The 18,094-nt window shown below is 42.4% G+C and overlaps 1 protein-coding gene across 1 annotated transcript; it reads right to left on the reverse strand.

The window, feature by feature from the left end:
• Positions 1-723: 723 nt before the first annotated feature.
• OCSTAMP (osteoclast stimulatory transmembrane protein) lies at positions 724-17,120 on the reverse strand. The gene is made up of 3 exons (XM_082271998.1): positions 17,065-17,120; positions 3,026-4,076; positions 724-1,235 (listed from the first exon to the last, which is right to left on the reverse strand). Exons 1-3 carry the CDS (start codon positions 17,109-17,111, stop codon positions 861-863), a joined length of 1,473 nt encoding a protein of 490 aa, XP_082128124.1. The 5' UTR covers positions 17,112-17,120; the 3' UTR covers positions 724-860.
• Positions 17,121-18,094: the final 974 nt, after the last annotated feature.

The raw sequence follows: 18,094 nt of genomic DNA on the forward strand, positions 1-18,094 counted from the left end.
CCGGGCATAGGTTTGGGCCGAACATTTGCCTGTTCGGCCGTTCACCAATCACCCGAATATGCAGGGTGCTCACCAGTTGTTCGCCCCCGATGAACACCCTGTAATGCACTGAGCACTGCACAGTGCATTCTGTGCCCTAATTTGGCAAAGCTTTGCCCAATCAGTGCGCAGTGAAAGCTGGTTGTTAAGGAGCAGGGCCAGGAAGTCGGGTTGGGGCCAGGTCCTTAAACCCACTGCCATGTAGGGATGTGTGGAAAGTACCCAGCTCTGTATAAGCTCTAAGCCAGCGGTGTCCAAACGATGGCCCTCCAGCTGTTCAGGAACTACAATTCCCATCATGCCTAGTTTTGTCTGTGAATGTCAAAAATTGACATTGCCTCATGGGAATTGTAGTTCCTGAACAGCTGGAGGGCCATCGTTTGGACATCACTGCGGCATGACTTGAACCTGCACCGGAATTTCTCTCTTCACTAGGCAGCTGGTGGGGCCACCATTAGTGAACCTGTTGCCTTGCTCTATGTGGTCTGTGACCTTTCCTTTCCTACTTACTTTGTACTCCATAATTTGATTGGCACCCCATATTAACGACTGCTAAAATAGCCACCTTTTTGGAGGGTTGGAGAGTCTGTTTGTTTTAGTCAAGTCAGACCTAACTGATAGACTGTGAGAGAAAAGCAGTGAAGTACAGTCCCTGTGCAGCACTGCTAAGGAGGAAGCAGAGCCTGCCTATGTAATGGTTTAATTTATGTATAAATTTATAGCTACAAACTATACAAAGAAACATAAATTAACATTCACTGATACAATTATTTACATTATTCAGATCAAATAAATATGGCATAAAAGTCTGTAGTGTCCTCTTAAGGAAGTCTTATAAACGAGACCGGTGATTCTACATTCTTGAAGTCTGCACTGGCCTCATTAGAGAGCTGACCCTCTGGATTCTGTGGACCATCTTGGAGATTTTTTTGGATCTGACCAAACAAATATAGAACTCTTTCTTCCTCCCTCCTTCTGTAAAACGTGGCTGAAATTTTTCGGCACAAGCGTTGGGCATAGGCTTCCAAAAAGACCATAGCAAATAAAACGCAGTAGATGAGGCAAATTGCTGCCATGGTGGAGCTCTCTGGTGGGCTTGCCAGGCGGTTACAGTGTGGGGAAAAAAACGCCACATCCAACTCATGTACTCGGGAATAAGTAACATGATTTATTGTGACTACTCGCAGAACAGTCACCTATAAACACAAAAGGTAACAATTACCATTTTTAGCAAACACACATACTCTTGGAGAAAGCAAGTTTGATTTTAGTTTTGTATTGCATATTGAAGGGTTAGACCCTGTGTCATGATTTTTTTTCTGTGTCTCAGTTGAGGAGATTTCCTCTTTTTCCTTTTTGTGTAGTCACTGGGCAGGAAGTGAGGGGAACTTTACACAAAGACACAGGTTATGTTGATTTCTGTGCCCCCATTGGAGAGATTCTGCCTGGTTCCTGTCCTAGTGACCACACAGGAAGTGAAGAAAACCAAGCAGAAATTATAACCCTTCCCCCTGATCCACAATGTTCTTCTTTTAATGGAGACAGACCTATCACAAAATAAACGAATGCCTCGTACACACGCAACGATTGTTGGCCGTGAATTTTCGGCCAACGTCCGATCGGCCGATTGTCGGCTTGTTAGTATGATGCTTACGACAACCGACTGCGACTTTTCGGTCGAACAAAATCTGGTGTGCATGCTATAAAATTTTTCTTGGCAGAGCAGACAGAGAGGAGCAGCCGTCCAAAAAATTGCCTCAAGCCACGCCCCAAACACAACGGAGAGGGGTATGTATGAAGGAGGTGGGGACGGCTGCTCCTCTCTGTCTGCTCTGCAGGCACAGGCATTTGAACCTTTTTAATTGAAAATAGTGCCCTCTGTGCACTATGTTACCAACATTGTTATATTGGTAAGTTAAAAATACAACCAATTCACCCAGTCAGGTTTTTGCAATTATGGATATTATCACATTATATGTCTTGTCTTCTCCCATCCCCTGTCCCTCTTTCCACTCCTTATTCCCCATTTTTTCCCCTCCTTCTCTTCCCCCCCCCTTTTTCTTTCTCCCCTCCCCTCCCCCTCCCTTCTTTTTCCCCCCTCCCCCCCTTCTTTCCCTTTTCCCTTTTTCCCCCTTTCTTTTTCCTTTCCCTTCTCCTTGGAAGGTGACAAAACATAGATATGTATGTGCATATTTGGTTTAATGGCATATGTATATAATTCTAAATTTGTTCCTTTTTATACTTCTGTAGAATTGTTCAGCTAATACTTAAACTCCTGAAGAAGCGCTAAACGCGCGAAACATGTAGAGTTTGTTTCTGACCGAATTCAATACCCAAATACCAAGCCTCTCTACCTCTACTGTCGATGAATCTGCCTACAAGCTTCATACTACCATACCAGAAATAGCCCTAGGGCTTTTCCACAGCTTCCAGTTTGTATAGCTCCATCATGGTATACTTGGTCTATGTAGAGGGTTTTAGAGGCTATGGCTATTGAGGTTATATATGCCTTTTAATGTGTGTTCTTTGAATTGGATGTGAATGTCTTTTGATTTATTTTTCTTGTTTTGCACCTGTGGTGGTACACATACGTATATATGTCTTTTAATGATTTTTCAATAAAATATCTTTATTTTTACGACGTAACTGTCTGGTTGTCAGTGCCAATAAAGTCCATTGTCCCTATCCCCTCTATAAACAGTTTCTCTTATGATGACCTGTACTAATTATTAAATAATTAAAGCTTTGTTCACAATCTTGTTGGCAGGAATAAATAACCTTCTCCAGTGCTGATCACATGATTACATGTCTAGGGCTTTGGTCACATGGTCTTAGCCTAGGGCTTTGGTCACATGATCTTAGCCTAGGGCTAGCCTAAGCCATTCTGAACATGAATGCTCCTCTTCAATAGAGACTACAGGGCCCAATGCGTAGATATTTTTATTTGATATTTCTGTCACAATGGGATTATTTTAATGATACTTACATCTGCTTGATATTTCAAATCAAATGTCACTTGTAGAGACGGTAGACTATCCACCCATTGGCTCACAGCTACAGTAAACTGGAAAACTATGTGGTCCGCGATTATGATCAGCACCGTCAGTAGGGCAAACAGCAAAATTACCAGACAGCGAAACAGGCTGACCCCAAGCTCTTTCCTGGACATCTTGAAACCTGTTGATTTTATCAGTTTGATCGAGGAGACATTGGCAAGATTTGATACTTTGTTCTTCTTGGCCAGCTGCTCCAACTGACTTGTAATGTACTTGTTGTCAAACCTGATGTTGGTTAAGTAGCTCTTTAAATACCAAGTTGCACCAACCAATGTGTAGACAATGAAAAGCCCAGCCATAATTCTATTGGCTGTGAGCATGACATCCTTGAAAAGTGATTCTACAGTTTCAAAGTTGACCTTCAGCCTGTTCCCTGCCTGAGCTATCACATTAGATACCGCAGAGGCATTGACTTGGGCTACAATGTTGACCTCTGGAGCAAACGTCCCACTCAGTTTCGCCATGGCGCAGATGGTGTTCGTCACCAGGTTGTTCACATCATGAGCAAGATCTGTGAAGCTTTTAGTGGAGTTTAATATTTGCTCCGTAGAGTGCTGAGAAATGCAACGGAATATCTGAAAGATGGTTTTGAGGTTTTGCAAAATATTAGGAATGATGTTGAGAGCTATGACCATGAAACAGGTCGACAGTAATAATCGAGAGCCTTGTTTGGTGCCGAGAGTCGGGATCATGATGGTCAATACACAACGAATGGGGTGAACAAGGACGAGGATTCCCCAGAGAAGAAGGGCTAAGGTGGTGGACAACACAAAGGCAGGAAAATGATCATAGAGTAGGGAATGAAACAGCCAGGCGAAGAGCAAAGTTCCAGATAAAGATGACATAATGAAACATGTTAGGACCAGCAGTAAGGTTTGCCTCCAGTCTCTTGGCACGGGGATGGAATATGCCTCAGAAACTTCTAATGCAATGGTGTGGACTCTTGGATAGATGGCAGTCTGTAAATATGCCCAGCCTGATCTGTAAGGTATAAAGAAACACATATTACAAGGCAATGGCAAGTTAAAATGAGTTCCTATACAGCAGTGGTCCTCAACCCTGGCCTATAGGGCCCACTAACAGGCCAGATTTTAGGTATTACCTTGGGGAGATGCAGACTAGAATACTGCAATCACTGAGCAGCAAATGATATCACCTGGGATGTATTTCAGTTATCTTGAAAATCTGGCCTGTTAGTGGGCCCTGTAGGCCAGGGTTGAGGACCACTGCTATACAGTATGTGTATTTCTAATAAGGATTCAGCTGCTTGCCTGGAGTTCATTTTTATAATCTTATTCAATAGTAATTTAAACATATCCAAAAATGTAGCAAAATCTTTCCAATCATTGTAGTAAATAGACTTTTTAAAGCATTAGTCTACCTTAAACTGATAACTCCATTTAAGGAAGTAAGACCTAGATAACATTAAAGGAAATGGGGAAGATACCGGGACTTTTAGGCACCCAAAGTAAGTACCAAATATTATATTAAAAAGTTACAAAGCCTTTATTAACCTAATAAGATTAACCACTTGCCAACTGCCGCACGACTATTTACGTTGGCAGTCAGCCCCTCACAGGCAGAGCGACGTAGGGCTACGTCGCTAGCCTGTAAGGGTTTTGGGAGCGAGCGTGTGCCGCCGGATGCGCGCTCACGCTCCCGCTCGGTCACGGACCCCCCCCCCGCGCGTGTGCCCGGCGGACCCGACGTCGCCGGGCACTCGCGATCGTCCGTGACAACGGGAGAAAGGCAGGCGGCTAGTGTAAACAAAGCCGCCTGTCAGTTCTCCCTGTGTAAGAACGGTGATCAAACAGTTCTACTATGTAGGACCGTTGATCATTGTTCTTACACATCAAGCCACAGCCAATCACAGTTAGAATCACGCCCCTAGGACACACTTAACCCCTCCCTCTCCAATACAGTTAACTCCTTCACTGCCAGTGTCATTTTTACAGTAACAGTGCATATGTATAGCACTGATTACTGTACTAATGTCACTGGTAACCCTAAAAGTGTCAAAAATGTCAGTCAAGGGTCCAATCTGTCCGCCCCAATGTCGCAGTCCTGCAAAAAAAAATCGCAGATCGCCGCCATTACACGTTAAAAAAAAAAAAAATGACAAAAATCTTTCCCTTTGTTAGTAAACGCAATAACTTTTGCGCAAACCAATCAAAATAAGCTTTTTGCGATTTTTTTTTTACCAAACATATGGTAAAAAAAAAATTGGCCTAAAATGTTAAAAAATTTTGATTTTTAAATTTTTTTGGGGGGGAATTTCATATAAAAAAATGTGAAAAATATTGTTATTTTTGCAAAATTGACGCTCTTTTTTTGTTTATAGCGCATGATCAAAAAATCGCACAGGTGATCAAATAACACCAAAAGAAAGCTCTGTTTGTGGGAAAAAAAGGACGCCAAATTTGTTTAGGTACAGCGTCGCACGAGCGCGCAATTGTCCGTTAAAGTCACGCAGTGCCGAATCGCAAAGTAGGCCCTGGTCAGGAAGGGGGTAAAATCTTCTGGGGCTTAAGTGGTTAAAAAGTCACCCCAAAGGGCTACATAAACACAGGTAAAAAGTAGATATACAAAGAAAAGATCACAAAAAAATGGTAGTGAACCATCACTTAAAACCATATCTATGATACTCCAAAGGGAGTGCCAGATTTACATAATAGTCTGACACATTTTAACTTTTCAATAGCATGTCTTCCTCAGGAGGGGGGCACAAGGGACTACACAAGGGATAACAAAAGGCTGCGCAATGACATTCGCTCCAATGTTTGGGCTCCCACAGCAAAAGATGGATTATAAATATCGTAAGAAAGGTTAACAAATGGGAATCATCAGGATGGAAGGGAATCCTAGAAAGCCAAAGGTAAAAGACCCCACTACCTCCTCCACTCTTGGGGATAGAAGTTGCGACTGGTTTGTCTCTTACCTTTGGCTCTATTGGATATGGTTTAAGTGAGGGTTCACTACCATTTTACGTAATTTTATCTTTATATATGTACTTTTTTATTGTGTTTAAGTAGACCTTTAGGGTGACTTTTTAATCTTATGAGGTTAATAAAGGCTTTGTTAAAAGTCGTGACGAAACCGACTTTTAGGGCACCCACATTTTTTAATACTTTGGGTGCCCTAAAAGTCGGTTTCATCCCGGTTTCCTTTAATAATATAATTGATTGGGGATGTGGCACCAAATATTTTGGGGTCTGATGTAGGAACCTGTATTGATGAAGTAAGACCTAGCCTGAATGACATATCTTCTTATTTCAGAGAATTCAGTAGCAACATTTTTACTTGAGTCTCCAGCTCAATCCGTTTGCTGCAACTATTGTATGAAAGTCCAACTCTAAATATTATATTTGTATCTTTTATATTATTGAAAATGAAGCAGGACAAGTGCCATAGTGAGGTATGGTTCATCTCACCAGCAGTGCAGGGACAAGGTAATCTAGAGCCCAGGGCAAACATGCCAAATTGCCCCCCCCCCCCCCAAGATGTATGAGCACTATAAGTCAGAAAAATCCCCCCCCCCCAAAAAAAATTGAGTACTAATCTGCATGCTTATCCCCCCACCCCAAATTCCCCCTTCTACCATAAATGCCCCCAAACATCCTTACTAACACAAATCCCCCTCCCAAGCAAAAGTTCCCCTCCTAGCACGAATACCCCCCCCCCCCCCACACACACACACACCATATTACCTTTTCTAGCACAAATTCCCCCTCCTAGCACAAATATTCTTTCCCTTGCCCTCCTCTCAATAGAAATTCCCCCAAATCACCACTCCTAGCACACCTTCCCAAATTTCCCCTCCTAGAACAATTCCTACCTCCTGCCACTCCCCAAATTCCCCCTCCCAACACAAATCCCCTTCCCCCCCAATGTCTCACCTGATACCACAGTGCCCAGGGCAGCTGTCCCTCCTGCCCACCCCTTGTCCTGGCCCTGCTCACCAGTGTCCAACAATTTAAATACAAAAAAGTGGGCACCCCCCTCATTTTTTTGATAGAAGTTTTTAACCTGTAGTTTAAGTCTCCTTCCACCTACTTTCTTGGGGACATATATATATATATATATATATATATATATATATATATATATGTATATATATTTATACATTTTTTGTACTATTAAGCTTTGATGAGTTAAGAGCAGCCTTCTTTTCGCTAATAGCTTAATGTGTTTGTGCATTCTTTGTCTGTTTGTGTATGGGCGAAGAGCTGGCCGGAAATGCATTAGTGTTTTGAACATGCTCCAGGTAGAGGTTTTATCAGTCTGTGTTTTGTACTGTAGCATGGTAAGTAGGGTATTCAGCATTAGGGAGGATTTTTTTCTATAGCTTGAGGGCTTCAGGAAGGTGACTTATAATGACTCAAAAAAAAAAAAAAACGGGTCATTAAAAGGTGATTATATGGCACTATCAAATTCTCTCTGTTCATTTCATGTATGCATTGGCTCAGAATGGGATACATCGCTTAAGCAGTAAATGTGTTTTAAGGGCCCATCCAAACCTACATGTTATTATTGTAATATTTTATATATTTTTTATGTATACATTCGGTGTAGTTTTTGTCCTTTTTTCTCTTTTCTCTCTTTCTTTTTTTTCCTTTTTCCTTTTTTCATTTCTTTTTCTTTTTCCCTTTTCTTTCTGTGTTCAAAACATACAAACAATCTCTGCTGCTCTGTGAGCCCTCAATTGGGGATTACTAATTACTATCTACAGCTGTGTGTGCCTAATCAAGTGAGATCTGGGAGGTGCACTTGAGATGATTTTTTCCTATTTAAAGCATTGTTTTGTATTGTTTAAGCATGGTTACGACTAAGCGGTAAAGTCCGTGAAACGCGTCAACCGCCGTGCTTTTTTCCATGTCTCCGACTGCTGTGGTCACACTTTGAATGTGTTTTTAACTTTGGAATTCAATAAAACTTGGACTTTTACAATTTACATCTTCTCCCAGTTGTGCGGCTCCTTGCTTCCTCCCATTGTTGCTGTTCTGGATTGCGGATCCTTGCCTGCACCTGTGCTGGATGTGCTTTGGATCATCCCCTCACCTGAGCGGTTCGCTCTCTCCCTACACGTTTGCTGTTGTCTCCGTTTTTGGATACCTGCTCGGTGAGTCCTGCTTTACCTATATGTTGCATTAGACTTTATACCTTATTTCACCATACCACGCAGCCGGAGACATGAATGAGACTATGAATGGCCGATCATTAAGGAAACATGACGCCAACCCCCTCAGGACAGAAGCGCAAGCTCTTCTGAGACAAGATGTGGAAAATCCCCCTGCCCCCATGGATGCTTCTTTCAGGAAACTTGAAAAATTAATGACTAAAGAAATTAAAGCTTATTGGGAAAAGGTTACACTTATGGAGTATGTGGAGGTTCAACGCATTCCCCGCGGTTTAAGAATTAAAAAATTCCCCACATTTGACCTATTCAACCAGGATCTTAAGAAATTATGGACAGATACCCTCTCCATTTGTTCCACCGAGCTTATGAAAATCATTATCACATCTAGAACACTGGAACTCAAAAAGTTACAAGAAGATATTACTATGTTACAACAAGAATTATCCACCTTCAAAGACCTGCCTTCTTTCTCAGAGTTTGATCGAAATTTGAGTATTAGAACCGACAAATTAGAGAAAGAAGTTATAAATGGCAAAAAAGAAAAGCTCCAACGCGACAAAATCGACTATGAAATGGACAACGTCTATACATGGAAGAAATCGCAGCGATGGAATCGTCACCATTATAAAAAAAAGGGTGAGCTTTTCTGATCCGGAGACCAGTGTTATGGAGAGCTCCAATGGAACCTTAGGCTCAGAAAGTTCACTAGACCTTTCTCAATCTTCCAGACCGGGAGGTGCGTCCTATAGCACCCCGTTTTCAAAAAACGGTCAAAGAAAGGAGAAAAAAGCCAAGAAAAAATCAAAACCACAAAGAAAACAAGGAGGGGAGGAAAAAAGCATCGGGGGCCCCCGAGATCACCATTATTCTCTACGTGCTCAGAGGAATTAAAACATGAAGATCACAAAATTGACAATGTTATCAACCTGTCACAGAGAATCTTCTCTGTAGGAGAATTGAGCCTTCTATCGAAAGGCTTAAACTTCTGCCCCCATATGCACTTCGATCCTTTTTCTATGGTTTTGGATATCAATAAATTTATTCGTAATTTTACACTACGGAAACACTTTCTGGGTGATGACACGATCGCACATACACCGCAGGAGACGGATGCAGGATCGGATCAATTCATGCATGAACTTAGAGACACCGCACCAGAGTCTCCCAGATCCTTTAGAGAACATTGTGCTGTCATCGCCTTGGAGGATTTAATGGAAGAAAGTGAGGATCGTGCACATGAAGGAGAAGATAGTGTTAATAAAGTCTCTTTCAAGGTACCCTCCTATTTTTATCCTGTGCACTCACGAGTCCCACAGATGGACACCTTCCAGAAACAGATTGAAGAGGACATTTTTGAGCTCAAACGAAATATTCCCAATAAGGTACAGGTGAAAAATGATAAGTTAAGTGTTCAAGAAAGAAAGGCTTTGGCTTCCCTTATGGAGGATGATTCCATTGTAATTAAAAATGCAGATAAGGGAGGAGCAGTGGTGATATTGGATAAAAATGATTATAAAGTGGAGGCACTTAGACAGTTATCGGATACACGTACATATACAAGATTAAGCTGTGATCCTTTGAAAAAATTCAAATATACTCTCCAGACACTTGTTGATAAGGGAGCCTCTTTGGGCATTCTGACTCCCAGTGAATCGGGCAAACTCATGCCGGAATTTCCCATTACCCCGATTTTCCACCACCTTCCCAAGGTGCACAAGGGGGTTCACCCAGTTCAGGGGAGACCCATTGTCTCTGGCATTGGGTCTCTCAATGAACGTATGGGTGAATGGTTGGACGGCCAACTTCAACCCATTGTACAAAATCTGCCCAGCTATCTCAAAGACACTATGCATTTATTACGTGTTACAGATGAGATTCATTGGGAGTCAGACTATCAGTGGTTAACGTGTGATGTGGCGAGTCTTTACTCCTCAATCCCTCATAATTTGGCCCTAATAGCGGTTCATTTTTCATTAACCCAATATACCAATCTAACTGGAACGATTAAATTGTACATCTTGGAGGTTTTGGAATATCTTCTAAAACACAATTATTTCATGTTCGATGGGGTTTTCTATCTCCAGAGGTGTGGGGCAGCCATGGGGGCTATTTTTTCACCCTCCCTAGCCAACCTGTATATGGGTTGGTGGGAGAGGACCCACATCTTTGGAGATGGAAACCCCTATAGGAACCATATCATTATGTTTTTTCGGTATATAGATGACCTGATTTTCATCTGCAGACAAGGTCTCCCGTTTGATTTATTTTTGAACTATCTCAACAACAATGAATACAATTTGACATTCACGGGTCAATTCAGTGCCGATAGAATTGACTTTCTGGATGTCACCTTGGAACATCGACAGGGTCAAATAGTTACCAGCCTCTATAGGAAGCCCACAGCGGGCAACAGCCTGTTACATGCTGACTCCAGCCACCCTTTCCATACCCGTAAAGGTATTCCAGTAGGCCAATTCCTCCGTATTAGGAGGATATGCAGTGATTTGGCTGTCTTTAATAAAGAGTCGGTACAATTATACAAACGTTTTTTGGCTAGGGGGTACCCTAGATGGACTCTGGACAGGGCATATTTCATTGCCCTCAATAGAGATAGAAAAAGTTTGCTTTTGCCAAAGAAATCCTTTAAAAAATCTAAAAAATTCAAAGAATCTAAAGCGTTTATAACCGATGGCAAGAGTGATTCCATCAATCTTACCATCCCATACAGTCTAGAATTTAATAGGATTAAACACATTATCAACAAACATATTCCTATCCTGTATGGAGATAAGGATTGTGCTAAAATTCTAGAGGGGGGAGTAAACATTGTAGCTAAAAGGGCAAAAACACTAGGTAACTATCTTTCTCCTAGTCTTTTTACTAGCAGCAATAAAAAGACGTCTGAAACGTGGTTGCATTTAAAGGGCAACTTTAAATGTGGTGTGAGGGACTGCATTACTTGCCCCCATATTTTGGGTGGAGATACTTTCAGATCCTCCATTGCAAATAGAGTATACAAAATCGATAAGTTTTTCAATTGTAACAGCTCATTTTTAATCTATCTTATCACCTGTAGGGAATGTCTTGTCCAGTATGTAGGTCTCACGACACGTAAACTTAAAGATAGGTTCAGAGAACATCTTAGTGATGTCAGACTGCAGAAATCTACAAATGTGGCTCGACACTTTAATTTGGAACATAATGGTGACCTATCCTTAATATCGGTACAAATCATCGAACGTGTCACAGCCCCTACAAGAGGGGGGGATGTGTTCCGCCTCCTATGTAAGAGGGGAATTTTTCTGGATCCATAGACTCCAGACCCGCTTACCTGGGGGCTTAAATTTTGAATGGGATGTTACACATTTTTATACACAAGAATAATCTAGATTTTGCGGTATACACATTCCATTCCATCTTTTGGCATACATGTATCTCTTTTTCTTTCTTTTTTATTATTGATCGGTCATTTTGTGTCTTCTCACTTTTCCTAGCGCTTATTTTCTTTCTATCTATTTTTTACTTCCCCCACTTTCATCCCTTTCCCCCTTTTTCTATTCCCTTTTTCTTGTGCGCATCCTTTTGCTTTAAATCTTCGGGATTCAGTCTATTTAGCCCAGCCAAGATATTCTTTACTTATAGACAACACGTGTAATGGACCATTCAGTTGGTCTCTGTTTATAGTTATATACATGTTTTATAATATCAAGAATATTCTGTTTATCATATACAGATGTTTTACGGATGGGTTAATACATATATATGTGATGTGATATTTGTAAAGGAATGTACTTGTCCACATGTATATATATACATTTTATGTTTTTTACTTTAGTCAAAATTGAGGATATAAATAGCCTGCAATTATAGGCCAATCCTATGTGCTCAAAGACCATTTACATTTGCTATTCTTCTTTTTAGGTTTTTTCTTTGTCTCCTTTGTTTAGATATATATATATACCCACATCGGGCATGTTCTAGGCATAATTTGTTTTGTTTTCTTTTTCCATATATGCTTGAATATGTGTGCGGTCCGTACCAGTATTCTGCATATATATATTCATCATTCGTTTGATGGTTATCGGGCGACATTATAAATTTAAAAGTGATGTCCCGCACATACACGCATATATGCATTTATATACATGTCTTTGTTCATATATCTACACAGCTGTGTGAATACCCCTTTTTCATTATCATTATTATTATTATTTTTTCAATATATTTCTTTTATTATTTTTTCAATACATTGTGTTTTTTTTTTTTTTTTTACATGTGGACAGTATATTCCATATTTATGCATCTGTTTTATTGAGAATTCTATACATGTACACTCCTTTATGTCGGACTGAATATGTGGGGCTCTTCTCAGGTCAACTCTTGCCTACACATACAGCTGTGGTCATGTCTCTCAATGTATGGAGCTATACGACATAGATATATTCTTTTATACATATGTATATATATTCTTGATATATATGTGGATATAATTCATTATATTCTTTTAGGCTTCACCCACTGCTTGCTTCTTTTATTATCTTTATTTCATCTTCATATTTTCAGTCTACTCTATTTCTTTTGTTTTGGGTCTTATCCCTACACCAGATATGTATACATATTTTTTCCTTTTTTATATATTCATTTCAGTCAATATATATGTTATTATTGTAATATTTTATATATTTTTTATGTATACATTCGGTGTAGTTTTTGTCCTTTTTTCTCTTTTCTCTCTTTCTTTTTTTTCCTTTTTCCTTTTTTCATTTCTTTTTCTTTTTCCCTTTTCTTTCTGTGTTCAAAACATACAAACAATCTCTGCTGCTCTGTGAGCCCTCAATTGGGGATTACTAATTACTATCTACAGCTGTGTGTGCCTAATCAAGTGAGATCTGGGAGGTGCACTTGAGATGATTTTTTCCTATTTAAAGCATTGTTTTGTATTGTTTAAGCATGGTTACGACTAAGCGGTAAAGTCCGTGAAACGCGTCAACCGCCGTGCTTTTTTCCATGTCTCCGACTGCTGTGGTCACACTTTGAATGTGTTTTTAACTTTGGAATTCAATAAAACTTGGACTTTTACAATTTACATCTTCTCCCAGTTGTGCGGCTCCTTGCTTCCTCCCATTGTTCCCATCCAAACCTACACATGCCTGTTTTGACTTATTATGCTGCAGTACATTGAATTGAGTCTGCCATTTTTTTCCAGTGCACCAAAAACAGTACACTATATGGCCAAAAGTTAAAGCACATCTGACTGTCACTCTTGTACAAGCTTATTGGACATCCTGTTCCAAAAGCATGGCTTATTCTCTCCCTTTGCATTAATAAAAGCCTCCACTCTTCAGAGAATTCTTTCCTTAAGATTTGGGAGTGGTGTTTCTGGAAAATTGCAGCCATTTTTGAGGTCAGGTACTTATGCTGGATGAGACCTGTTCACCATCTTCATTTGTAACGTCAGGTATCAATTTTGGATGAGAAGACCTGGAATACCATCTTCATCCCAAAAGTTTTCAGTAGGGTTGAGGTCAGTCCACCCCAAACTCATCAAACGATTCTAGGACAATATCCCCCCGGACAATATCCCCCGGGACAATATCCCCCCTGGACAACATCCCCCCGGACAATATCCCCCCGGACAATATCCCCCCTGGACAACATCCCCCCGGACAATATCCTACCTGGACAATATCCCCCCTGTAACCCTAACCCTCTAACCCCAACCCTATGTCCAGGGGGGATATTGCCTGGGGGATGTTGTCCCGGGGGGATATTATCCGGGGGGATGTTGTCCCGGGGGGATTATGTCCTGCGGGATGTTTCCCGGGGGGGATATTGTCCCGGGGGATATTGCCAGGGGGATAATGTCTGGGGGGATATTGTCCGGGGGGATATTGTCCTGATACCGTGAATGGAGCCTTAAGGATGCTCAGCACCTGAAGGGATATAAGAAACCAGTTGAAGGTCTCAGGCTGTCAGTTTCCACCTATAACTGATATAACCATTCTGGGTGACCTATTAAAGGTTAGTCCACCCAAACTAATACTTATAAGTGAAGCTTATTGGGCTGAGTCAGCTCCCCCTTCCTATAAATCCTGAATATTCCAACAGTGAGACCTTCCTGCCAAAATTTCTGGCTCTACTCCTGTCTACCTGGGAGTCTTGGGTGTCTCTGCCCACCTCTGTGTGTCCCAGATCCTCCTAAAACATTTTCCATAATATATAATAAAATTCTAGTGGACATAGTGGGATCCCTCTTTAGGCCTGCGCACAGGCACACCCTAATCACCCCGTGCAGTGGCGATTTCCCCTGCTTCCTGGCGCCCCCTGTCTCCCCCTGCAGTGCTGCCAGATTTCCTCCTCTCCCGCCGGCTTCTGCGAGGGATGTTTCAGGATGGATGAATACAATGTTATATAATATATAATCTGTACTGGTCGCTCCTGTGTTCATTTATAACTAAAGCATAATAAACTGTGTTAACTATGCTTCAGTTTGTGAATGAGCAGGAAGCCGCTCAGCACAGAACACTTCCCATACATTCACTATCAAGGGCAGCTAAGGCTGCAGAGAAAAAGACTGGGGCAGTGGCGGCTGGTGCTCAAATGTTTTGGGGGGGCGCAAACAGAAAAATTTAATAGGCATTGCTTTGCGGCAAAAAACGCTGTAAAAAATTGCGTGACTTTGAGGTCACAAAAATGTGAAAGGGGCCTTCAGTAATCAATGTATAGTGTGCCCCCTTCAATGCAGAGTGAACAGTGACCAGCGTGCCCCCTTAAATACAGAGTGACCAGCGTGCCCCCTTCAATGCAGAGTGACCAGCGTGCCCCCTTCAATGCAGAGTGACCATCGTGGCCCCTTCAATGCAGAGTGATCAGCATACCCCCTTCAATGCAGAGAGACCATCATGCCCCCTTCAATGCAGAGTGACCAGCGTGCCCCATTTCAATGAAGAGTGACCAGCGTGCCCCCTTTTAATGCAGAGTGAACAGCATGCCCCCTTTTAATGCAGAGTGACCAGCGTGCTGTGCCCCCTTTCAATGCAGAGTGACCAGCGTGCCCCCTTTCAATGCAGAGTGATCATCATGCCCCCCTTCAATGCAGAGTGACCAGCATGCCCCTTTCAATGCAGAGTGACCAGCGTGCCCCCTTTCAATGCAGAGTGATCATTGTGCCCCCTTTCAATGCAGAGTGATCATCGTGCCCCCCTTCAATGCAGAGTGACCAGCATGCCCCTTTCAATGCAGAGTGACCAGCATGCCCCCTTCAATGCAGAGAGACTAGCGTGCCCCCTTTCAATGCAGAGTGATCATTGTGCCCCCTTTCAATGCAGAGTGATCATCGTGCCCCCCTTCAATGCAGAGTGACCAACATGCCCCTTTCAATGCAGAGTGACCAGCATGCCTCCTTCAACACAGAGAGGCCATTGTGCCCCCTTCAATGCAGAGTGACCAGTATGCCCCTTTCAATGCAGAGTGACCAGCATGCCCCCTTCAATGCAGAGAGACCAGCGTGCCCCCTTTCAGTGCAGAGTGATCATTGTGCCCCCTTTCAATGCAGAGTGATCATCGTGCCCCCCTTCAATGCAGAGTGACCAGCATGCCCCTTTCAATGCAGAGTGACCAGCATGCCCCCTTCAATGCAGAGAGACTAGCGTGCCCCCTTTCAATGCAGAGTGATCATTGTGCCCCCTTTCAATGCAGAGTGATCATCGTGCCCCCCTTCAATGCAGAGTGACCAGCATGCCCCTTTCAATGCAGAGTGACCAGCATGCCTCCTTCAACACAGAGAGGCCATTGTGCCCCCTTCAATGCAGAGTCACCAGTGTGCCCCTTTCAATGCAGAGTGACCAGTGCACTTACCCGTAGCGGCGGCTTCTGCTCAGTCCCCCGCGTCTCCTCGAGTCCCCCCGCCTCCTCCTTGGCCAATGGCATGGGTTCACCTTTCGGCCAATCGGGAAGCGGGTCTCGGACCTGCTTCCTGATTGGCCAGGAGGAGGATCCATGTGACAATAGCACATTTTCATTCGCTATTGTCACACAAATGGGTGGGCCAGGGCGCAGTGCTCTGCGCCCCAGGTCCACCCTTTTCTGAAGCCTATTAGAGCCTCTGGCTCTAATCAGGTGATTCAGAAAAAAAAAAGCCCCATTGAACTCCATGCGTCCGGCGCCCCGCCATGTTGAACTTCCAGTGATAAGTATGAGAGAGTGAGAGCGATAATACCAAATATACCACACCTGCTCCCCATTCTCACCTGAGACCTTGTAACACTAACAAGTCACATGACACCGGGGAGGGAAAATGGCTAAATGGGCCCAATTTGGAAGTTATTACTTAGGGGTGTACTCACTTTTGTTGCCAGTGGTTTAGACAATAATGGCTGTGTGTTGAGTTATTTTGAGGGGACAGCAAATTTACACTGTTATACAAGCTGTACACTCACTACTTTACATTGTAGCAAAGTGTAATTTCTTCAGTGTTGTCACATGAAAAGATATAATAAAATATTACAAAAATGTGAGGGGTGTACTCACTTTTGTGAGATACATTATATCTCCTGGCCCTCCTGAGGCAAGCTATCAACCTCCAGAGATTCTAGTTCCATCCAATCACCCCAGTGGATACAAAGTCATATGATGACATCACTGTTCCTTGATAAATTAGAAAATACATATAAATGGTAAATAAATGGGCAATTTAGCCATGGGAAAGTGACGCCTTTCTTGCTGTCCCAGTGGAGATAAAAGAGATCTAGACCACCCATGAATACCAAAAACTGAAATATAGATTTTTTTGGGTGGAGGTAAGTGGTATACAGTTGATGTGAAGAGACATACCTGCATTTGGAGAGGATCCTGATTGCAGTTGGAGTGTGCGGTGCCATTGTGGAGAGTATGTGTCAGTGTCAGCAGTTGTCTGAGCTGTCCCACAACATTATATACTCACACACGTATTAGGAAGTTACAGGACAGCCCTTCCCTGCTGACTTGGGATTTTACTGAACCTCCTACGGAGAAACCCTCAAAGTTCAATGTAACTTCTTTAGAAATAAATGAGATATTTTGCATTTGTTATTAAAAACTAAGTGGAGAGAGCATTATTTTCAATTTCTGTTCTCTTTTACTCTCTTTGACCCTCATGGCTCACATGATCCAAAAATCGAAAGAAAAATACCGCTTTTGAAACGATCGTATGATAATCTGATTATTAGTACAGAGCTTTTGACAGCCAATCACGACATTTCATTTGATATTATCCGAGCAGACAGGTACGAAAGTTTTTCTCGTATGATACCAGATCGTACGATTTTCGTTTAATCAGTACAGTTGTCATTTCGAAGATACAATACAAATAACCTACAACACATCACTTCCGAATTTTTATTCTGTCGTACGAGAATTTTCTAACCTTTAGTAAACTCTTCATTTTCGATATGCAACTAGCATGTAAAGAAAAATGGAAGATCGTCGTCCGAATTTTTAGATCATGTGTATTAGTGATCGACCTATTATCGGCAAAGCCGATATATCGAGGGCCAATATGCACTTTCCCCGATATATCAGAATCAGCCACCAAGGTGACCGATATTGCCGATATTTCGGGAAAGTGCATGTACCGGAGTGATGCCTGCAGCTAGAGGCATCACCCCCGGTACCGGCATCCATAGCCGACAGTCGGCTGTCTTGTAATGACAACCGATGCGGCTGAGAAGCCGCTCGGCTGTCATTACAAGGAGCGGGAGGGGACGTCCCTCCCCCTCCCGCCTCCTTCCGCGGCTCGCTTCCGGGTACTCGGCACCAAATTAAAAAAAATTAAAGCATTCACAATAGCCGAACTCTGCGTTTTGCATACTTTTAAGTGCAGAGG

The sequence above is a fragment of the Pelophylax lessonae genome (genome assembly GCF_965119305.1).
Source record: "Pelophylax lessonae genome assembly, chromosome: 11".
In the NCBI taxonomy this organism is placed as follows: domain Eukaryota; kingdom Metazoa; phylum Chordata; class Amphibia; order Anura; family Ranidae; genus Pelophylax; species Pelophylax lessonae.